The sequence below is a fragment of the Dipodomys spectabilis genome, unplaced genomic scaffold, assembly GCF_019054845.1.
Source record: "Dipodomys spectabilis isolate Male_0828 unplaced genomic scaffold, ASM1905484v1 ptg000002l, whole genome shotgun sequence".
Lineage (NCBI taxonomy): Eukaryota > Metazoa > Chordata > Mammalia > Rodentia > Heteromyidae > Dipodomys > Dipodomys spectabilis.
Window position 1 is genome coordinate 3,537,010 of NW_024870679.1, and position 23,635 is coordinate 3,560,644.

A 23,635-nucleotide genomic window follows, 5' to 3' on the forward strand; every position below is an offset into this window, starting at 1 on the left:
CATTACAAACCCAGGCTTTCTAGGCCTAGGCCTAGTGCCTCATGCTATCCTGGGACCCAGAGAAAGTACCCAAAAGGCAGAGGGACCAGGGGCTAGTCCCAGTCCAGAAAGCCACGAAGGAGGAAGCTGGGAAGCAGGGCGCTTCCTCAGCTCCAGCTCAGTGTTGGGTGGGTGGTGGCTTAGGAGGCCTTCCCACCTACCAGAGTCCAAAGGGCACAGGTGTGGCTGGCTCCATTAGTCTCACCACCACGGAGTCCCCTGCTCTCCCAGGGCCATCTGGCTGCCAGTAGGGCTCTGCCTCAAGCCAAGCCACCAGACGACTGGCTCAAGCACCAGCCCCCCATTAGGGGACCAGCCACCAAGCTGCATTGGCACCAGGTAAGAGCTTGTCCCATGGGGAAGATCAGGGCTTGAAGGGAGAGGGGATCCCAGGGCCAGCAGGTGGGGACAGTTTGGTGGCACCCTCGGCCAGGGCCTGTCCCAGCCCCTTCCCAGATGCAGGCAGGAGGATCATCCCAGGTAGGGTCTGAAGGACTCTCCAGGGGCTGGAGGGTTGGGTAGTTATGAAGAAGAGCTCAGGGTTCTGGCAGCCTCTATGAATGCTTCCACCAATGTCTGTAATATAGCTACTCCTTCCTTGTGTTAAGCTCCTGCGTTTGGAGTACAAATGGGGGCTGCCAAGGTCTTTAGCCGCAGGTGTTTACCCACCCACAGGCACACACGTGCCCCACAGCGACCACCTGGTGTGAAGGAGGAGCGAGGAGCTGGGTAGAACTGGACTCCCTTTTCTCTTCCACTTCTAGAAGCAGGAAGCCAGTGCCATAGTGTGTGTGTGGCAAGGGGGGTGGGGGGGCTTCCAGCACCCTTTCTCTTGGGAAAACAGGCAACAGAGATCTACTCACCTCCTCCTCCCCTACTCCCACCATTCTTCACTCGTTATCCATTTTCCCATCTCAGCTTCCCAGATTCCCCATTTTTATACCAGACCTAATAAAAAGGTGTGGGTGCTCACTTATACTTTGTCCAGGATACTCTAAGATTCTGTACTACACAGGTGCACCCCCAAACACGTGTGGAGACCCATGATGCATACATGCCTCACCCGGATGACGCACACCCTTGACCCACACCCTTGACCCCCTTGACTAACCCCACCACAAACACACACACACACACAAAAACTCATACTATATCTAATTTTCTTACTTTTCAAAAGATTTGGATCCCAGACCTCCTGGATTCTGGCCTAATAAGCACACGTTTATAAAGCAATTAAAACATAGAGTGGCCAGGCAGACGGGCCTGGGTTCACTCTTGGTTAAAGCATTCCTTGAGACCCCAAGTCTTCTGCCCCTTTAAGTGTCAGAGTTCTCAACTCGTGAGAGGAGATACTAGAGGCCCCCAGACTTGAGGATTAAAGGAGTTATCAAAGGTAAAGCCCTTAGAACACTGCTCAGCACTTAGGGCCAAGGACATGGGTGTTGGTAAAGATTGAACCATGTGGGTTCTTGAGAGTCCTGGACACAGGTGTCAAGACAGGAACGCACAGGCATAGTGTGGCATTGGAGTGGTGCTCCAGGCAGTGTGGTAGTCGAAAAAGGCCTAACGAGGACAAGGATATAGTGTCCTAGAAGAAGTGTGTGTAGTCAGACATTCAGGCAGGTCCAGATCGCTCTCACAGTCCACACACGTGCACATACTTGCAAGCATGCATGTAAGCTTGCACACTCCTCTAGAGGGTCTCTAGCTTGGAGGTTAGCAGGAGCTAATTTTCATGAAAACTGAAACAGGATTGAAAACTCAAGTTTGTTGTGTCAGAAAACTCCGCTAAGCCCTTGCCCTCTCTGCAGAAGTGGGTAAGGTTCATCCTCTAACTCCCAGGCCCAGGGGTAGGATCCAGTCCTAGAGCCAAATAATGGGAAGCCAGCCATGCAGTAGTGGCCAAAGCCTTTCCTTCTGTAGTCCCGGGTCTCTAAGCCCAGTCAGGATGAGGGCTCCTTGGAACAGAACACTTTCTGGAGCCAGGAGTCTGATTCCAGAGACCCCAGATCAGAGCAAGAACAGCAGTTTGCTCTGTTGTGCCTTGTACTCCTCTCCCCAGCTCTAATGGCTGTCTCTGATTCACTTGGTTCTAGGGAGCTTCCTCAGCAGTGGCAACATGTCCCGGCCCAGCAGCAGAGCCATTTACTGTAAGCTCTCCCTACCCCTTTCCCTGCCCTACTTGGCTCTGCTCAACTCCCCACTGAGCTGAGCTCCCAAATCCCTGTCCTCTGGCCTGGTCCTCCCTATGACTGGGCCAGCCATTGCCCGAGCCTCACTCCAATTCTTCTACTGCCTCCTGTCCTGCTGATACCCAACAGTGCACCGGAAGGAGTACTCCCAGAACCTGACCTCAGAGCCCACCCTCCTACAGCACAGGGTGGAGGTGAGTACTGCTGGGGCCCCAGGCAGATTTTAAAACCAGGGGCTCCTATGTGTCTACTGCTCTGCCCATACCCACGCCATGGAAGCCAATAGCTTAGTCTGGCCAAATCCCTTGGAAATAGAGCCAACAAGACTGGAGCTTGGTTGAGCATCTGCTAAGTGCTAGGGTGAGAGAGGGTGTGGTCAGGGTTGATTAAACAGGACCAAGTGAAGTCCAGTACTTGGGCAGAAAGAAGCAGAGGGACAGGCAAAAGGCCACTTTAAAGCCACCTTACCTTAAACCCACTTGGCCCACCTCCTATCATACCATCTCCAGGGACTAGCTCTTTGTTGGAGACAATGCATGCCTGAAGAAAGGAGAGGGGGAGGGATGTAGCTTATGAGGGCTTAAGAAGACCATCATTGCAAAGGGGAGAGTCTGTCTGAGCTCCCAGTCTAAGCTGAGCTGCTGGAACCACAAGAGGATGGCTGGCATTTTGAGATCAAGTTATCTGAAGGGCTGCCAGGAAAGCAAAGGCAAGCTACAAAGACATGGCTAGAGGAGCATGCAGTGCTGAGGACATGGTGAGAGACATAGCGTGTAGGGTAGAAGCTCCCACCTGGCATCTTCGGTATTAGGCTGGAATGAAGCAGGAAACCCCATGAGTGATGGGAAGTGGATTCTCAGCTGACTGAGGATAAATCAGACTTCTCTCTAGGCAGTGTGAACACAAGGAGGGATCTGGATCCAAGTAGGGATATGCAGTGGCAGATCTAGGGGCAAAAGGCAGATTGCATTTCCCCTTGGAAGATGGGAGTGGCAGAGGCAGAGTTGGGCTGGGGAAAGGCCCACTGGAGGAGTTTGGGCAAAGACAAAGCCCACCAAAAGATGAGGCTAGAAGGAAGCAAAGGACTTGAGTGGAAACAAATCACTCCAGATCTCTGCAACAATCAGAAGGTAAGCTGGATCTTCCTGAAAAACTCAGGGCCTGAATTGGCAGAAGTGAAAAGGCATATGGTATAGGAGCAAAGACAGGGATGCTGTTGGAAGGTGATATCTCAAGTGCAGTAAAGGAAACAGGGTAGAGTCTGAGGGTTCAACAGAGAAGCTCTGACATTGCTTGTTAGGAGACGAGAGCCCATAGCTACCGGCACTCAGCTGCCTTGGGCCTGTCCTTCCTTTGAGTCCTAGAAGCCTTCCTGCAGCAACTAAGCCTCAGGCCCAGATGCCCTTTCCCTAGCCTGCCTGCTGTGACTTCAGTGGTCCCATTGCCCTTTCGGGAGCCTGGGAAATCCCCCCATTCCTTAGAATAAACCAAGAACACATCTTTCTTCTCTTCCTGCCTTTCCCCTGCCCCCCACCGCCTCCAAACCTCCTAGTGTGGCCTCCTTGTTTTTCCTTAGCACCTGATGACATGTAAGCTGGGGACACAGAGAGTCCAGGAGCCCAAGGATGCCTTGCAGAAGCTGCAGGAGATGGAAGCACAAGGCCGAGTATGGAGTCAAGACCTGATCCTTCAGGTCAGGGATGGCTGGCTCCAGCTGCTGGACATCGAGACAAAGGTCAGCCCTCCCACCAAACATAGCCACAGGTCCTGGCCTACCCAGCCTGTGGAAGAGCAAGCATCAGGCTTTTCTACGAAGCCCTATATACCTCCCCACATACAATGCACACCCAGATCTAGGAAGATTCAAGGGTCCAGGGGCAAGGGACAAAAGAACAGGGGTCAGTGTATACATCCTAACTGTGGGCCACTAGAGGGTGGGGGAAATCTCATACAGCTCCCAGGAGCCCAATTTGGCTCTCAGTGGCCTAGCAGTTAACTACTTTTCTTGGTTCAGGAGGAGCTGGACTCTTATCGACTTGACAACATCAAGGCCTTAGATGTGGCACTGAACACCTGCTCCTACAACTCTATCTTGTCCATCACTGTGCAAGAGTCTGGCCTGCCAAGCACCAGCACGCTGCTTTTCCAGTGCCACGAAGTGCGAGTAAGTGGCCAAAGATGGGGTTCAATGACCATCACACACACACACACACACACACACACACACACACACACACACCTGACTGCTGCTTCCTTTAGGCAGAGCGATTGAAGACAAGCCTACAGAAAGCCCTGGAGGAAGAGACAGAACAAAGGTAAGTATCTCCTGGCAAGGAAGACCTTGATCCCTCATCTTGAGGAGCTCAAGAGCCTAACAAAGCAAGGTCTAGAATGAAAAAGGGCTAGGGCAGAGATGAGCAGGGGGAGGAGTGGGGCCCAGGGGACACAGGACATTGTCACTTCACACTGTTATGGGACCTACGAGGACTTGGGCACCAGGGAAATGAGTCAGGATGGAGTTGGAAGGAGACCAAGGAGCAGAACTGGGGCTCCTGGAGAGAGGTGATGGGTGCCCCTGGGTCCTGGAGCAGAAGTGTGGGCAGGGCCTTTGTTCCAAGAGTCTTATTGATCATGTATCCTTCACCATGTCCCCAGCAAACCTAAATTTGGAGGCCTTTATCATCCAGGCCAGAACAGATGGAGAGGGCCTTTTCTGGAAAGGCCCTTTCCTATAGATCAGGCACCCTCTGTAGAGTGGAGATCCTCACCAGAACAACTCCACCAGATGACTCCAGAACACAGTAAGTTCCAGACATAAGGACAGGTAAGAAGGTTTAAAGTCAGAGAAGCTGTAGCCCTTGATCCTCTAAATTCCAGGCCTCCCACCATCCCCAAAACCCCTGCTACGCTACCACAGTACTCAAGAACCAAATGCCTTCACTCCACCCCCTCCAAGGAGGAGCCCATCCCCTGAGGACCCTGAGAGAGATGAGGTAATAGAGAATGTCTTGGGCTTTCTGGGCTTGGGAGAAGGGAGAATTATGGGAACCCTAGAGTCCTGAGAGGACTCTAGGCTGGCTACAGGAGATAGGACTGGTGAGCTTGGAGTTTGAGTGCTGTCAGTGGAAAAATCTTGGTTATGTGGTTGTTTGTCCTACATCTAAGTACAGACAGAAAATTATGAGTAGCTGACCTTCTGCAGTAATCCGGTCAAGACAGTAGGAGTCCCTGAATGAACTTATCTCAGTGATTCCCTAGTATCCTGGATGTGTTATGAAACTGCTTACATTAATACCTCCTGATTGCTTGTTATCTATCTTTGCCTTTTTGTTTATTTTTCCTTAACTCCTTTAAGAACGCTTCAGGTCAACAATCTGAACTTATAAAAGTAAAGGATAGGGGGGCATGTTCCATTGAACCCTGTCTGCCAGTTAACCCATGCCTTGCCCCACGGTGGTATTGAAATATTAATTAATAATAAAGTATCAAATATAAGATAGCATATTTAATCATATTTCTTCATTCATTGCCCTAGAATCTGCTGGTCAGAACCTGCAGACATTCTCCCCCTAGAAAGTCAGATTCCTGGGGTAGCCAAGGCAGGCTTGTTCAACAGAACCCATGCTGGGACTAAGGCTGGGGCTGGTAGCAGGGAAGGGACAGCAGACAGGGTTGAGAGGTCTACGACCAGTCTATCTGCCCACTCAAGGCCATGGGTTGTTTGGGTCCAGGAGATACTCAATCACATCCTAAAGGACATTGAGGTGTTCTCATGGAAGCTGAAGGAGATCCAGGGAAAAGCCAATCACAAGAAGAAGAAGAAGGCCTGGGAAAAAAAGAGCAAGAAACAGGATGGTGAGTGCTGTGCACCTAGGGAAACAAGTAGGGGGGGAGGTGTAACTTGGGATGATCTGTGACACCCATTTTTGTCCATATCCCATAGGAGTCCCACAGGAGCATTTCATTGACTGCTTCCAGAAGATCAAATTGAGCTTCAACCTCTTGGTCTGTGGTCCCTGTCATTCCTCATCCCTTGTCTCCCCCACCACCACCCAGTCTCTAACTTCAGCATCCCGAGCCTTTCCCTGTTTCTCTCCTGGGAAGTTTTGGAGTGTGCCAGGTTCCCAGCTAAAGCACAAACAATTATGTGGCACTGGGACCCTGGTGGAGGTGTTGTGAGGTGAAGGGCGGTGACAGACATTTTTATACATCCCCAGGGGAAACTGGCCATCAGGATGCAGGAGACAAGTGCCCCAGAATTCGTGCACATCATCTTCCAAACTCTGAACTTCGTGAGTAGGGGAAGAATAGAGTGTTAAAGACAAACAAGCTGAAGTCAAGAAGGACAAGAAGGGGCTTTCTCAGGTCAAGAAAGAAAGGTGTTAAGGGAGGTGAGGGACAAGGGAAGCAGTGAGGTCTGCCCCTCACTTAACCCAACACCTTCTCCTATAAGGCCAAGAGACCATCTCTGGCATATAACAGAGGACCCTTAGTAGGCTAGTTGGTTGGCATCAGAGCCATGGACACTGGAACCCTGAGCACACTCTGGGCCCTTTCCTTATCTGGCCTCCACCCTTCTGTTAGATCCTGTCCCAGTGCCCTGACCCTGGCCTGACAGCCCAGGTGGTCTCACCTCTGCTCACTCCCAAAGCCATCAACCTGCTGCAGTCCTGTCTAAGCCCAAATGAAAGTAACTTCTGGAAGGGGCTGGGTACGTCCTGGACCATCAGCCGGTGAGTGAATATGAGGTGCACCCAACAATCATTATGTAGTTCCAGCTCATTCTTACAATTCCAAGCAGAAAGTTATCCTTAAATAATATTTCCTTATCATTCTCTCAGGGTTACCTCTATTCTACTATCTCTATAAATTTGTCTGTTCTAGTTTCCTGATGTTAGTAGAATCAAACATTATTTGTCATTTTGTGACTGGCTTATTTCACTCCTCATGTCCTCCTTTCTTTTTTATGTTCATTGCGTGGTTGTGTCACACTTTATCCATTTATTCATCAATGAATTGTTTACCCTAGTGTGATCTGATTCTATGTTGTTCTCTTTTAACTCAAAAAATGAAATCATTTATGGTTTCTGAACCTCCCATCTCATGTTCAACTACCCAGAACTCAGTGTGGAGTAAGCCCTCACATCTGTCCAGCACTAGCAAGAAAGGAAAGCAGAAGTTTTGCAATGGGCTTAAACAAGAAGGTCTCAAATACTTGAACATTAAAGAATTGTATTAGATGTATCATTTCTTTTTGTCTCAAAATCTCATCTGAAGCCAGGCACCAGTGGCTCATACCTATAAATACTAGCTACTCAGGAGGCTGAGATCTAAGGATCACAGTTTGATCCCAGTCCAAGCAGGAAAGTCCATAAGACTCTTATCTCCAATTAAACACCCCAAAAAAGCTGGAAGTGAAGCTGTGGTTCAAGTGGTAGAGTGCTAGCATGAAGCACAAAAACTCAGGAACAGTGCTCAGTCCCTGAGTTCAAGCCCTGGGACCAGTACAAAGAATTTGAGACCTTAGAAAAATGGATCATACAGGGTGCTGGTGGTTCATGCCTGTAATCCTAGCTGCTCAGGAGGTTGAGATTTTGCTGGTCAATTGGAGATAAGAGTTTCTCTGGCTGAGCCAATTAACCAGCAAAAAGCCAGAAGTAGAGGTGTGGTTCAAATGGTGGAATGTCAGCCTTGAGTGAAAAAGCTAAGGGATAGTTATCCAGGTCCTGAGTTCAAACCCCAGTATGACACAGATGTGCATGTGTGTGTGTGTGTGTGTGTGTATGTGTCTGTCTGTGTGTGTCTGTGTGTGCGCGCACACACAATTAATAAGAAAAGAAAAAAGAGACTAAGATCCACATGCTATTTATCTGGAAAAACAGAGACTTAAAACAAGTTAGAAAAATATCTCCAGGGCCCCAATATTCTGGCACCCAACATTTTAGTTGTCATCTCCAGCAAGGGTAATAAAGTATCTGCTATATTACTGGGGATCAATGCGCAAGAATGAAGCTGAGAGGGGCCCACAGATGCCTACATTGTAATATTTATTCATGCTTAACTGTCTGTTCCTTTGCTCCTTTATAGGCACTCTGTGGCCTTTCATCTGTGTACATAGTCTGTGTCCCCATTATAACTAGATGATCTGTGGGCCTACGCCTTCTCATCCCCTCCCTTTCCATGTCCCCAAAGCCCAATACAGAGACACGGTGGACTCAGCTTTGTTCTCTCCCCAGGGATGACTGGACAGGCACTGAGCCCTCACCTTACCAACCCACATTCTATGATGGATGGCAGCCTCCAGAGCCCTCCTCCCCGGTAAGGGATGCTCAGTATAGATAGCCCTCCAGGTCCAAATCCCAATCACAGGACTAAGGGCTTAAGTGGAGGAGGAAGGGGTGGGACAGGAAGTAGCTGTGCAGGCTTGGAATCTGATCGCCCTATCACCATCATGGTTGCCTCCCACTCTCACTCCCTCTGTTTTTGTTCCTAGCAGGCACCCTTAAGACACCAGGACTCCTTTTCTAGGTAAGCCAGAGCTTACTGGGAACTGCTTGGCCGTGGGAGGAAGGGAAAGGAAGTGCCTCCAGGATCACAGAGATCCTCTGTGCTCTCTTGTAGTGAGATGCAGACATCTGCAAAGATACTTTTCCCCATCTTGGATACAAAAGCAGCATTTTTTTAACCAGCTAAACTCCAGTCCCTTCTGATAGATACTACCCACACATGCCTTAGATTTCCTAGAGCTCAGTCATAAAGTGTTCAGAGCAGAGCTCAAGAGCTAGAAAATTGCTCTGCTGGAAATGTCTTCAGAGACCAACAATATTTCAGAGCCCTCCTGCCTCCCACCCCTAAATACCACCTGCTGCCATCAAATTCTGGGCGATCCTCAAAGTTACCACCAGATTCTAGCCAGGAGGCATTAGGAGCTCTTAGGGACTGGGACTGGGACTAATACTGGGGTATCACTTCTGGGGCTCCTTCTCCAGCCATCCTGATTTTCCTTCATGATCAAAGGCCTAGGTCAGAGAGCACCTCACACTTTGCTCGGGAAGAGACAAACAGCCATGGTCTTCAACCTTGGGATGACCTCCATCCCAGATCGACCAAGCCCATCCTGAAGATGCAGGTGCTATATGAGTTTGAAGCAAGGAACCCACAGGAACTGACTGTGCTCCAGGGAGAGGTGCTAGAGGTGAGGCCAGGGCTTGAGTTGGCATCGAGTGGGTGGTCTGGCTAGTTGGGCTGCCAGCCTGGGTGGCCAACAGAGGAGGAAGAAGTGGGAAATGAGTTGGGAGAGTCAGAGCCTTGGGGGCAAGGGTGGGGGGGAGGGGGTGGTGGTAGCTTCCAGGACAGAGCCTCAGGTGACTGAAGTAGTGACTCTTGACAGGTCCTGGACCAGAGCAAGCGGTGGTGGCTGGTGAAGAACGAGACTGGACAGCGTGGCTACATCCCCAGCAACATCCTGGAGCCCCTACAGATGGGGGTCCCTGGGAGTCAGGGCCAGTCACCCCCTCGGGTATTACATAGCCTAAGCTGTCTAGAAGCCCTGAGTCAGAGTGGAGAAGAGGGGGTGGACAAGGAAGACAGGATGACAAGAGGAGGGGATAGTTCTTTTCTTTTATTTGTCAGTCATGGGGCTTGAACTCTGGGCCTGGGTGCTGTCCCTCAGCTCTTCAGCTCGAGGCTAGCACTCTGCCACTTGAGCCACAGCGCCACTTCTGGTTTTCTGGTGGCTAATTGAAGAGTGTCACAACACTTTCCTGCCCAAGCTGGCTTTGAACTATGATCCTCAGATCTCAGCCTCTTGAGTAGCTAGGATTACAGACGTGAGCCACCGACACCTGGCAAGGGGATAGTTCTTATTTGATTATTGATTATTGTTCAGTATTGTTGCATGCTTAGAGGGTACCAAGTTCATCATAGAGCCACAGAAGGGAACAAATCAGGATGCCTGCCAGACCAGAACAGCAGGGGATTAAATAAGTGATTTATTGGGAGCCCAGAGAAGGGACCCACTGTGGGGAACTGTGAGATGACATGAGCCCTCATTGCCCCTCCTCCCATTCTAGGCTCCAATGCTTCGAATGAGCTCCAAGCCTGAGGAGGTCACAGCCTGGCTGAAAGCAGAGAACTTCTCCACTATGTGAGTGGCCAGTCCTATGAGGTGTGGACGGAGAGCCTAGTGAAGGACTCACAGTATAACTACAGTCACCCAGAGATCTAGAACATGCAGCCCGCCCCTATTGTACATGACAACTCCATCCCAGGCTGCAGAAGACAGACAGAAGGGCTAATGCCAGTCACTGGTGACTCACACCTGTAATCCTAGCTACTCAGGAGGAGATCTGGGGACTGTAGATCAAGCAGAAACACAAACGAAATAGGGCATAAAAGTCTGTGAGATTCTTACCACCAATTTACCAGCAAAACAGAAGTGGAGGTGTGGCTCAAGTGGTAGAGGGCCAACCTTGAGTAAAAAAAGCTAAGCAAGAGTGTAAGGCCCTGAGTTCAAATCCTAGTGCCAGAACAAAAAAGAGGGAGCTGGCCTAAGCCTAAGACAGGGCATCAAGTGGGGGAACCCCTGCCAGAGTGAAGATTGCAGGGATCCTCAAGGATCAAGCTCCTAAATAATGAACTTAGAATCTCAGCTCCTGGTTCAGCTATTCAGCACATTCTATCTTCAAACCTGGGAGTCCTGAAGTAGGTTGAAGCCAAAGCCAATTGGCTCCTTTACTTTCGAACACCCAGTTCCATGAATGTTTCTGTAACCCCACTCTCCAAACCCAAAACAGCCCTTACTCTACCCAAATATGCAAGTCTTGCATCCTTTCCACCTCATTCCTGGTGGCTTCGGTTTTGTTCCTAGCACGGTGAAGAGCCTTGGGACCCTGATGGGAAGCCAACTACTTCGCATGCGACCTGGAGAGCTGCAGATGCTGTGTCCACAGGAGGCCCCAAGGATTCTGTCCCGGCTGGAGGCTGTCAGAAGGACACTGGGAGTAAGTGCATCCTGGAATCCTGACTACCATTGGGAAGGGCTGGTCCCCCCAGGATGAGAGAAAGAGTGTGGAGTGAGCAAGCCAGTGGCCCCAACCAGGGTGGAAATGAGCATGGCAGGTGTTTTGGCAAGGGATAATTCTCCAAGGGGCTGCCTTCCTGCACTCAGGTATGCCTTGAAGCACCATCTTATTTGTGGTATGAGCTTTGGTGCTCCCTCAGCTAGCACCAGCCCCATCAGAATCCTTTTCTTCCTTCAGATAAGTCCTTAGGCAGCAGCTCAGATACTTCCAAGACTAAGGAGCTCTCAGATGCAAGATGGAGCATGTGGTCCCCTTTAGAGCCCCAAGAATTCCTCTTCCAGCTTCCCAGCTCATGGCAAACCACACATTTCAGCGAAGAGATGAATAGGTCCAGATACTGCAGCAAATGGTACCTTTCTTACTGTGCTGGAGCCTGCCTCAGTTACTGCCTATTTATTTTATCCCTTTCCTAAGCCTGGCTCAATTATGCCCATGCTTGTCAAAAGTCTGTTCAGTCCTTCTCTTCCCCAATAAAAAGCACCTTCAAACCTGTTGCAGCTTCTTCTGGGCCTGATGGGAGCCAAAGGAAGGGCAGGGCAGGGCTGAGACACAGCACTTGAACATCAGCAACTCTACCTCTATCACTGGCCAGAGTGTCTGAATGGGAAAGGAAATCTATGCTGCAACCTGGAGCCTGGAGTTAGCATTTGATACCTGTGGTCCGAGCTTGCCTGACTCTTCCTTTTTTCCTTTTTGTATTTTATGTCCATCCTGGGACTTGAACTCAGGATCTGGGCACTGTCCCCTAAATTTTTGTGCAGCACTCTACCACTTGACCCAGAGCTTCACTTCTGGTGTGTGTGTGTGTGTGTGTGTGTGTGTGTGTGTGTGTGTGTGTGTGTGTGTGTGTGTGTGTGTGTGTGTGTGTGTGTGTGTGTGTGTGTGTGTGTAATTGGAGATAAGAGTTTCATGGACTTTTTGCTGCATGGGTTGGCTTTGAACTGCAACCCTCAGATCTCAGCCTCCAAAGTAGCGAGGGTTACAGGAATGAGCCACTAGTGCCTAGCTCTCTCCACTCTCTTTCTAATCAAACTCCAAACAAGGCAATGCTCACCACCTGTATCCTTCGGCATAAAGTCAAGGTACCCAACATGGCTAAGTATTGAACTTCAGGGCAGTGAAGAACACGTGATCCACAGTGCTGTACTTGAGAACTTCCTCAATGGGACTTTTGTCTCCTGAAGTTCAGTGAGCTGAATTTCCTCCTAGTGGTAATTAGTGGCAGAGCAGAAGGGATGTGACCAGAAAGGGAAAGTCATTCTGCTCTGGGAATTCAAGTGTTTCCACTCCTTGGGTTCCTGTTCTCTCTAAGGTTAAGGGGAGATTGTTGGGTCATCTGTGGCTTCTAATGTTTTTCAGTGAAAATAGCTGACTTTCACCTCAAAATTTGTCATGGAATGAATTCCCATCTCCACATAAAAGGATCTGTGCTTTTATTGATTTCATCTATGAAGTCTGACATATTTATGGATTTAAACATTCTTTAAAATGTTCCTTTAAGTCTCTCTTAATTAAATTTCTACATGACTCTAACATTGTATGGGATACAGAGTAACCTATTTGAGGACTGCTTATATCATTCTTCCAAAAAACCATCTCTTGCAGCTAGGAACACAGAATAGGAAAGCAAAAATTCCCTCTCATCAAAGAGAAAAAGTCTAGTAAGAGTCTTAAGGTGTGACTTACAAGGTCAAGTTTAACCAAAAGCAAGATTGTTCAGAATGAAAGAAGGACACAGTAACTCATTACCTGGGGGCTTCTCAGAGCTGGAAGGGCCCTAGAACCAGGGAAACTAACAAGATAAAAAAATAGTGTTTGATGCCAATATTCCCCCCAAACTTTACAGAAAAGACTGAGATGAAGTGAGGAGCTGTCAGGATCGTCAGTTTAGGTGGGCTGGACACACAGACCTCATTCTGAATGCAGACTCTCCATGGAAACTTGGGCAACACCCAACTTTCCTGGGCCTCAGTTCTTTTAGAGATATAAAATGGACAAAATACCTACTTTACAAACTTGTTAAGCTGATATTAGAATAAATTAGCTAAATTAGCAATAATCATTGCCTAGAATATCAAAGGTGCTCATGCCTCAAGTGAATGTGTGACTGGCTTTTTGTTATCTTAGAAGGAAAAACCCAGGTAGTTTAAGGTCACGTGTCCCTAGGTTGTCATTTGTTCCCTTTGTTCTTTTTTAGCCAAGTGTCTTTTTATAAATTCCCAGCAGGACACAGTGGCTCAAGCCTGTAATCCAAGCTACTTGGGAGGTGAAACAAGGGATGACTGTTTGAGGCCAGCCCAGTCAAGAGAGTTTACAAGACTTCATCTCAACCAGTGGCTGGCTACTAGGAGGACTGAAGGCCAGGACAGCCAGGACATAAAATGAACCCCTATCTCAACAAATAGCCAACACAAGCTGGGCATTGGTTGCTCACATCTAGCTACTCAGGAGGCTGAAATCTATAGTGTTATGGCTCAAAGCCAGCTCAGGCAGAAAAGTCCTTGAGACTATCTCCAAAATAACCATCAAAAAGTCAGGTTGGAGGTATAGAGTGTCAGCAGAACAAATAAGCCAACTGAGTAAAAGACCTTGAGATCAAACTTTGGCAAAGGCAATAATAATAAAAGTAATAATAACAACAACAAGAAGCCAGGCACTGGTGGCTTACACCCATAATCCTAGCTACTCAGGAGGCTGAGATCTGAGGATCATGGTTCAAAGCCAGCTTGGGCTGGAAAGTCTGTGAGACTCTTATCTCCAATTAACCACCAGAAAACCATAAGTGGCACTATGGCTCAAATGGTAGCGTGCTATCCTTGACCCGAATTGCTGAGGGACAGCACATAGGCCCAGAGTTCAAGCCCTAGGACCAACAACAACAACAACAAAAAAGCTAAGGGACAATGCCCAGGCCTTGAATTCAAGATCCAGTACTGTACCAAAAAGTAATTAAGTAATTAATTAAAGCTCAAGATTTACTTCAGTTGAACTAATGGGAAAACTGATTTCCCACTACTAGGCTAGAGAGAAAAGGGCCGGGAGCCCCATAAGGTCATGCTGTACAGGCTGGGTACCCTCCTCCCTCCTCCTTCCTCCTCCCTAGTCAGCTCACAAATCCTATCTCTACCACCCAGCAGTGACATTGTTACAACTCTGCGGCCTATTTTCCTTTCTCATGGCCTCTGCACAAACAGAAGCTAGCTTCTTCCCAGGACCTTCAGGGAACTCCTACCGATAGCTTGTTCAATCAAGGTCACCATTGTGTCCATGTTGCTAAATCCAGTTGATAACTCTTAGGCTTCAGCTTCCTGGATCTTTTAGTCATATTTGATAGACTCACTCATTCCCACCTTCTAATGGTCTTCACTTAGTTTCCAACTACCTGTTTTCCTCTGACAACCCTGGCTACTTTTTTATAGAGACCACCTTGGTTTGTTCATTGTTACTTGCTGACTTCTAAATGCAAGCCTTCCGAACTCTGCTCTTCTCTGCTGACCTCACTTCCGTGGCAATAATGAAATCTGAGTTTAAGACACCCTCCTCCCCAGCCCCAGACTCATCAGGCCCTTCCACACATCAGGTCCTGCCAAAGAGAGAGGAGGTTTATTCCTTAGCATGGGCAGCCATGGGAAAGCAGCACTTCAGTCCATCTTCAGCCATCTTTGGAGTACAAACAGCTTTGAATAGACAAAGAATTTGGGGGAAAAGAAAGAGAGAAGCATAGCCATCAACATTCTCATTGTCTCAGCACTGATCTGGTGGGTCCTGATGAACCATCATCTCAGTCCTGTTCTCAGGATACAGAGAAGTTATTATCACCACACCACTTAAGGAAAGCCAGCTGGTTCCCATGATATGACTATGACTGCTCCAAGGTGCAGCCTTGTTATTACAGATAATTGTCCTCATGGGGGGAGTGGATTTGTTACCCAGATCTGTTGTTTCTTAGCTTCTTAACTTCTGTCTCTTGTCCTAAAGAGTGTGCTCAGTGTGCTGCTTAGAATTGAAGTGATTGCAAAATACATAGCTTAAAACAAAGGCCATGCATACAAAACTGAAGTTGGGGTGACAGAATTCTTTCAGTTAACTCATGGGTCCCAGTAAGGAGTTAATGCTTTACAATCTCACCTGGTTTTTTAATGTTGTCTGCACAGTGATGATTATCTCTATTTGTTGCTTGCTCTGCCTAGATTTCTCTAGAGTCCTCTGTAACACTGTGGCTGGATTCCACATCTGCTTCAGGCCTTTGTTTAAAAGTTAACATCTCTGCCTGGCACTTGTGGCTCAGGCCTGTAATCCTAGTTACTCAGGAGGCTGAGATCTAAGGATTGTAGTTAGAAGCCAGCTTGGGAAGTCAAGTCCATCACACACACACACACACACACACACACACACACACACACACACACTCACACACACACACACTCCTTTAAAAACACAAATCTCCTTCCTAGCCCAGCTCTCACACCCTCCACCATTCCCTAGAGCTCATCTCTCTTTTCTTTCTCTACATAGTATGTGCATAATTCTTTGACTTATTGTAACATTTATTTTTAAAATTTTTTATTGTTATTATAAAGATGATGTAAGAGGGGTTACAGTTACATAAGTCAGGTAAAGAGTACATTTCTTTTTGGACAGTGTCATCCTTTCCCTCCCTCTCTCCCCGTTTTTCCCTCTCGTCCTCACCCCAAAGTTGTATAGTTCATTTTCAAAATAGTGTTCAGTGAGTACCACTGCTGCGTTTGTTGACCCTTTGTCCCTCCATTTCTGTGTCCTCCCTTACCGTCCCAAAGATAAGACAAAAAGAAGAGATAACAAAAATAGCAACAAATTAAAGAAAGAACACAAAACCTTTGTTTCTTAAATGCGCTTTTGTGAGGAGCACTGCCTCCTTACTCGGGCCCACGAATTAAGCTAAAGTAGGAGAACAGCTTGGCATCCCAGCCTCCATTTTGTAACTGTGTCCACTGCTCTGCATCATTCTCTCCTACAAGCACTTTGCAATCATCTTGGAACCCAGTAACAACTAGATTACCTGCTTGGTAACAATGACTCATGATAACAAGGTCTCACTTGTCCAATCCTGAACAGTGAGCTACCAGACCACCTGTGACTACCATTGCCACCTATAACCACTGGAACACACCTGGGCCCAGATTTGTTTATGCATACCTCTCATCCCTTGCCTCCAATTCTTCCTGCTGTTTAAACCTAAGGCAGATGTCTGCTGAGAAAAGATGGCTGAAGGTGACCTGAAGCGCTATCTTTCCATGGCAAGTCCACGCCATGACCTCTTTTCTCTGCCCTTTACTTTGTCTCTTTATTTGGAATACAGAATGGAGTGGCAAGATGTAACGTGAAGTCCCAGGAGTTTGGGTCTAGGCTCTAAAAGTCCATTTTCAAGATCACAGTACAGTGAAAGTAGCAGAGAAGAAATGCTGTCTGCCGGTTTGGGGTACTGTGGCATAACATTAGAAGTGGGGGAATGAGAAAACACAAGCACCTGAGAAGGCTCCAGTTTCATTACTATGAATTTGTTACGTACTCATTTGTGTCTGTTAGAATGTAAGTTTCCTGAGGTGAGGGGGTTTGGTGTATTGATTTCAGTTCTATATTCCCAACACCTAAAACAGTGCCTGCCCCCTAAAAGGCATGTTAATAAACACTGCTGTATAGATGAATAGCTGGAGGAAGGAGCAAATGGAAAACATGGCCACATCCTTCCATACACTCTGCACCCACTAGGGTCATTTTACTAGAGGACTCTGACAAAATAACTCATCTCCGCAAAGCATCAGAACCTGCCCTGTCCAACAGACTAGTCAACGAGTTGCCTGGAGCCTGCCTTGAGAGGTGCTGTAAGTAACTGTAAGATACAGACTGTGTTTTGAAGACAATACAAAAGCAAACAATAGAAAACATCTCAATAATTTTCATATTAATTACGTGCTGAAATAACAGTATTTTTGATGTATTGAGCTGTTATTAATTTACCTGTTTCATTTTGTTTATGTGTGCCATTATTGGAGCTTGAACTCTGGGCCTCGCCCTCTCCGTTGATTTCACTCCCTGCATTTTGGTACTTAAAAGGAGTGAAGAGTCTCAAGGACTTTTCTGCCTGTGCTGGCTTTGAACCACAATCCTCAGACCTCAGCCTTCTGGCATGAGCCATCAGCACCCAGCAATCCCTGTTTCCTTTAACTAGAAACATTTTTAAATCACACATATGGCTTGTCTAACATTTCTATTAAACTGTGTGATCTAGACAATTTCCACAGACCAGGGTTAAAACATCCAGACTCTTCTTTCTGCTGGTCAAGGTCTTCTACAACCTGTTGGCCAGATGCTGTTCCCACTGTCTCCTCACAGCCCATCACAACCTTAAAACCCAGCCTAACCCAACTTTAAGTATAGTTATTTCTGTACACATTTGTATTTCCCATATTCCTGTGACCTTACTCAATGCCTACCTCCTCCTTCTGCTTGGCCTGAAGTGATCTACCCCCTCTATAAATTTCACATGATGCTTCCTTCCAAATCACTTCCTACCTTAGTTTTAAGTGTTTACACAATTTATGTTTTTGTGTCTGTGTGTGTGCCAGTATTGGGGCACAGGGTTTATGCACTGTCCCTTTGATTTTGGGCTACAGGCTAGTGCTCTATCACATGAGCCACTCCCCCACTACCAGCTTTTTGGAGATGAGAGTCTCACCAATTTTCTACCCAGGTTGGTTTTGAACTGCAGTCCTCAGATTTCGACCTCCTGAGTATCTAGGATTACAAGCCTAAGCTACTGACACTGGACAAGTTTTTCTTTTTGATCACCTTGTCCTCCTTTTCCAGCTTTTCCCACTCCCCCCAAACTGGAAACTGATAACCATTCTCTGGTGATCCAAGTCCACCTGACTTTTGTGGACTGCCACGAGGCCCCCAGGCAAGAAAAAAAAGGGAGGGGCAGGGGAGAGGAGAGGAGGGGGGGGGAGAAAGGGAAGGACGGAGGGAGGGAGAAAGGGAAAGAGGGAGGGAGGGAGAAGGGAACCAAAGAACAAACAAAAGGAGAAAAAGGGAAGGAAGGAAGGAAAGAAGGAAAGAAGGAAGGAAGAAGGAGGGAGGGAGGGAGAAAGGGAAGGAAGGAGGGAGAGAGGGAAGGAGGGAGGGAGAAAGGCAGAACGAAAGAACAAAGGAAAGGAGAGAAAGTGAAGGAAGGAAGGAAGGAAGGAGGGAGGGAGGGAGGGAGGGAGGGAGGAGAGGAAGGAAGGAGGGAAGGAGGGAGGGAAGGGGGAGGGAAGGAGAGAGGGAGGAGGGGAAGGAGGGAGGGAGGAGAGGAAGGAGGGAGGGAAGGAGGGAGGGAAGGAGGGAGGGAAGGGGGAGGGAAGGGGGGAGGGAAGGAGGGAGGGAAGGAGGGAGTGAGAAAGGAAGAACGAAAGAACGAAGGAAAGGAGAGAAAGGGAAGGAAGGAAGGAAGGAGGGAGGGAGGGAATGAAGGAAGGAAGGGAAGGAAGGAGGGAGGGAGGGAGGGAAGAAAGGAAGGAAGGAAGGAAGAAGGAAAGGAGGGAGGGAGGGAAGAAAGGGAGGAGGGAAGGGGAGGGAGGGGAGAGGAAAGAAGGGAGGGAAGAGGGGAGGGAGGGGAGGGAAGAGGAGGGAAGGAAGGAAGGACACATATGAGTTTTATTAGCCCTGAGAACCAAGGTCACTCTTACTGCCACTACTGGTGAAGTGAGGTTTCCCACAGTAGGGATGGGCAGAGCCTCAGAGCTTCGCCGCGCCCCCGCCGCGCCCCCGCCGCGCCCCCGCCCCCCTTGGCCCCAAACCCTAAAGTGGACAGAAGTCGCGCCTGCGCAGGACCGAGTGGCCGCGAGGGGGGGCAGGGCCGCGGACGGAGCGGGGCGGGGCCAGCGCCGGGGCGGGGCCAAGCAGCTCGCGCCGGCCTCGCCCCTCGGCCCCGCCCCCCAGGGGAGTATAAGACCTGCGCCTGGCACCCATCTCCCGCTCTGCAAGACTTGCAAACAGTCACACCATGTCGTCCAAGTCATCGTCGATGGTTCTGGGTTACTGGGATATTCGCGGGGTGAGTGAGGGCCCTCTCGACAGCCGAGCCGCCTGGTCGGACAGACCGCCGCCGAGGGGGCCGGGGCCGGGGCTGGGGGTTGGGGATCTCCTGGAGAAACAGCCGTACGGGGGTGACCTAAAGCTGAGCCGCCTCGGAGGCCCGCAGAGCCTCGCCCAGCCCGGCCCGGCGACTTCACGCCGCCCCCTGCCGATCGGGCCGACCGGCCCGTGAGCTTAACGACCGTCCTGGCGGGATGCCGGGGCCCGGGCCGCCCTGCCGGGGGACGTTGGCGGGAGGGGGTGGGGGGGCGCGCAGGCGTTGAGCCCCGCTGCCTCCCCCCAGCTGGCGCACGCCATCCGCCTGCTCCTGGAGTTCACGGATACCTGCTACGAGGAGAAACGGTACACGTGCGGCGAAGGTAATGTCGTTGTGGGCGTCTGGGCCCGTCCCGGGCCACGCCGTGGCTCTCTAGCTGTGCCTGTCTTGGGCCTGGAGGGGGGGCATCACGGCACGGTTGGGTGGGACATCAGCCCCCAGTTACGTGGGAGGTCTTCATTGTCCTGTGTGAGGACAGGTGGATAGATCCAGGACTTTGTTCATGGCCCAACTCCGTCTTCATATTTAAGACAAATAGACCGTAAGGCCTAAACGATTAAGCTTGGGGAGCTGGGAATTTGAGGGGCTGGGCCTAAACGTTTTCCAACAGGTGGATTAGTAAAGAGATTGCTTCCCCACTTCTTTCTTACAGCTCCTGACTATGATCGAAGCCAATGGCTGGATGTGAAATTCAAACTCGATCTGGATTTCCCTAATGTAAGTGGCTCTAGGCGATGAGAGGAGTGGGCAGATGGGAAGGCCTTCAAGTACACCTAGTTTTGCGTCTTCCCTCCCGGGTTTGGGGAGGATCTTGGCAGGGACAGACTAGATCAAAATGGAGGGGGAAATATCACATGTTTATTAGGTGAAGACAAAGGATTTTCCACTTTTTAAAAAAATTTTCTGCATCTTCTCTCTTGCTTAGTCTCCTCTTTCCCAGGAGACAGAAGGATTCAAAAAAGACTATTAGTCTGACCTATTCTTTTCTTTCCAGCTGCCTTACCTCCTGGATGGGCAGAACAAGATCACCCAGAGCAATGCCATCTTGCGCTACATCGCTCGCAAGCACAACATGTGTGAGTGGGGTATTGCTGACCAGAGAGTCCAATGTGACTGCCCAACTGGAGTAAACAGCAATGATGATCCCAGGGTAACTTGTCATGATTTGGAATTCAGGTGGTGATACTGAAGAAGAAAAGATTCGAGTGGACATCATGGAGAACCAGATAATGGACTTCCGCATGCAGCTGGTGCGGATTTGCTACAACTCGGACCATGTAAGTTTCCTTAGCTGGCATTAGCTAAGTGGTCAAGTCAAGAAAAGAAGCATTAAATGCCGGGTGCTAGTGGCTCAGACCTATTATCCTCGCTACTCAGGAGATCTGGGGATTAAGGTTTGGAGCCAGCCCTATCAGGCAAATCCAAGAGAGTCTTATCTCTAATTAATCAGCAAAAAGAAGTAGAAGAGTAGCTCAAGTAATAGAGTGCCATCCTTGAGCAAAAAGACCAAGCCAGAGCACAAGGCCCTGAGTTCAAGCCCTAGTATGGCATACACACAAGAGAGAGAGAAAGGGAGAATGGAAGGGGAGGAGGGGGGAGGAGGAACTGAACATTTAGAAACCTGAAGGTTATTTCTGCTCCCTTCTGCTACTGCCACCCTCCCACAAACTATCAGAATAGAAAACAAAGCTAGTTTGTTTGTTTGAATGTTTGGTCATGTTCTAGTGTTAGCTCTTTCTCCTTTTCAAAGCCTTCTCCTCTTGCTACTCCCAAGTGAAGGCAAAGAGAAGTATCCTTCACTGGCCAGCACCCTGATTATTGACTCTCACTCTTTTTTTTTTTTCAGGAGAAATTGAAGCCTGAGTACTTGGAGCAGCTTCCTGATCAACTGAAACAATTCTCCTTGTTCTTGGGGAAATGTTCCTGGTTTGCAGGTGAAAAGGTAAGAGGAAGGAACAAGGATAATATCTCTTGTCTCTCTGCAGTTATTTGTCAGGACCTTTCCAGACCTGACAATCTCACTACCTCTTCCTCCTAGCTCACCTTTGTGGACTTCCTCACTTACGATGTCTTAGACCAGAACAGGATGTTTGAGCCCAAGTGCCTGGATGAGTTCCCAAATCTGAAGGCATTCATGTGCCGCTTTGAGGTAATGCTCCCTGCTCTTTTCTTTTGCTTAATGAGATCAGTGATTGGACAACTCTGGGTAAGTCCTGGAAAGGGTCATCTACACTCCAACCTACTTCCTACAGGAAGTGGGAGTAAAGTGGAGGCAGTAGCATGTGAATGTTGCTCTTACACTGTGGGGCTATCAGGCTGGACTAGGGGCCTAATAAAAGTTTGGTGTGCTTTCCTTTCAGGCTTTGGAGAAAATAGCTTCATACATGCAGTCTGACCGCTTCTTCAAGATGCCCATCAATAACAAGATGGCCAAATGGGGCCACAAGTGTATATGCTGAGCAGGTGACAGGTTTATACCTACCCAAAGGTTCTGTACTCTGTTTTTCTCTGCTCTTTTCAATAAATACCATTAATGTTACTGGTGTCCACCTGGATTTCTCTTGGGAATAAAGGCCAAAGGAGAGAACAATTGAGATGGGAATTCCATCACTATGATGTTGGCATTCCCTTACTCCCTAACTGAGATCAAAGACTAGAAATTTGCGTCTAAGTCTTAAGGGTGGGTACTGGAAAGAAAGACCTTAAATTGCTGGAGATAGCTGTGTTTTAAGTGGACCAGGAGCCTCCATGACCCTGCTGAAATCAAGTAAGTTGGGTGGTACTGATGAACTTAACAGAACTGGAGTTCAGCAGCAGACCCATGTGTGTGTAGATATTTGGTATGATAAAAGCAGTATGTCAAATGGGTAGGCTAGCCCATAGAGGTAAGATAATAGCTTATTCATTAAAAGCTGTAAAACCTTATACCTCACTCCACTTAAACTTATCTCGAATTTAAGGTCCAATATTACACACAAAGCTGTTGAAGTCTTGATAAAAATATAAGAATGTATGAGTAGGGTATAGGAAAAGATTTTTTTTTAATGAAAGGTTTACTAATTAGTATCATATGCTAAAACTTTTCCATGATAAGGCACAAATAAACACAAATGACAAGTGAGACCACAAGGGGCTCCTGTAAAGATTATATTTAAAAAGCCCATGCTGGTGGCTTACGCCTGTGATCCTAGCTATTTAGGAGGCTGAGATCTGAGGATCATGGTTCAAAGCCACCCCAGGCAAGAAAGTCCATGAGACTCTCATCTCCAATTAACCACCAGAAAACCAGAAGTGGCACTGTGACTCAAGAGAGAGCACTTGCCTTGAGCTGAAGAGCTCAGGGACAGCTCCCAGGCCCAGAGTTCAAGCCCCATGACAAACAAACAAAAAAAAAAAAAGAGCCCAGCACTGGTGGCTCACTCCTGCAATCCTAGCTACTCAGAAGAATGAAGGACTAGGATTTGAGGTTTGAAGCAAGCCTGGAGATGTGGCTTTGAGCACAAAAGTCAAGCAAGAGCTTGAGATCCTGAGTTCAAGCCTCAGTACTAGAAAAGGGATCATTTTAAATTTTTTAATCAAAAGTTAAATGGGACAAAATAGACAATCTGCAGGATCTAAAAAATTATTAAAACCAAGAAGGGAGTTTTACTTCTGTGTATGTGTACGACACAAACTTAGCAGACTAAAACAACATGCTGATCACCTCAGCTTCTATGGGCCAGGATCCGCTCAGCTTTACGGGGCAATAGCTCAGTTCTCATCTGAAAACTGAGGTGTCTGAATGTGGCTCGAGTTGTGAATGCTTACCAAGCAAATGCAAAGGTCCTGAACTCAAACTAGCACAGGCGGTAGGCGGAGATGGGGAGGGCACGGTTGGACTTGTGCCAACAGGCAGGACTACAATCCCATCTCAAGGTTCAGTTGGATGAGGATCTACTTCCAAGTTCATGTGATTGTTGACAGAATTCATTTCCTGTACCATGCTGGATGAAGAGCCTCCATTTCTTGCTGGCAGCTAGAAGCCACTTCTGTTCCTTAGGAAAGAGCCCTCCCAATATTGTCACTTGCTTCATCAAGCCAGTAAAAGAGTCTCCTGGAAAGTGAGGCACTGCAGCTTTTGTAATATAACCATGGCAAAGATATCCCATCACCTTGCCCTATCTGTTATTGTT

General features: G+C 48.3%; 2 protein-coding genes across 2 annotated transcripts; both read left to right on the forward strand.

The window, feature by feature from the left end:
• The first annotated feature begins 310 nt into the window (after positions 1 to 310).
• Eps8l3 (EPS8 like 3) lies at positions 311 to 11,738 on the forward strand. The gene is made up of 19 exons (XM_042681533.1): positions 311 to 378; positions 2,136 to 2,189; positions 2,361 to 2,425; positions 3,808 to 3,966; positions 4,246 to 4,395; positions 4,491 to 4,546; positions 4,887 to 5,032; positions 5,109 to 5,224; positions 5,963 to 6,086; positions 6,175 to 6,236; positions 6,449 to 6,523; positions 6,816 to 6,964; positions 8,468 to 8,549; positions 8,725 to 8,759; positions 9,249 to 9,426; positions 9,622 to 9,750; positions 10,304 to 10,377; positions 11,101 to 11,233; positions 11,492 to 11,738. Exons 2-19 carry the CDS (start codon positions 2,159 to 2,161, stop codon positions 11,501 to 11,503), a joined length of 1,776 nt encoding a protein of 591 aa, XP_042537467.1. The 5' UTR covers positions 311 to 378; positions 2,136 to 2,158; the 3' UTR covers positions 11,504 to 11,738.
• Positions 11,739 to 19,273: 7,535 nt separating this feature from the next.
• Gstm3 (glutathione S-transferase mu 3) lies at positions 19,274 to 22,002 on the forward strand. Its single transcript, XM_042680183.1, has 8 exons — positions 19,274 to 19,385; positions 19,710 to 19,785; positions 20,116 to 20,180; positions 20,458 to 20,539; positions 20,640 to 20,740; positions 21,310 to 21,405; positions 21,502 to 21,612; positions 21,824 to 22,002. Exons 1-8 carry the CDS (start codon positions 19,335 to 19,337, stop codon positions 21,920 to 21,922), a joined length of 681 nt encoding a protein of 226 aa, XP_042536117.1. The 5' UTR covers positions 19,274 to 19,334; the 3' UTR covers positions 21,923 to 22,002.
• Positions 22,003 to 23,635: the final 1,633 nt, after the last annotated feature.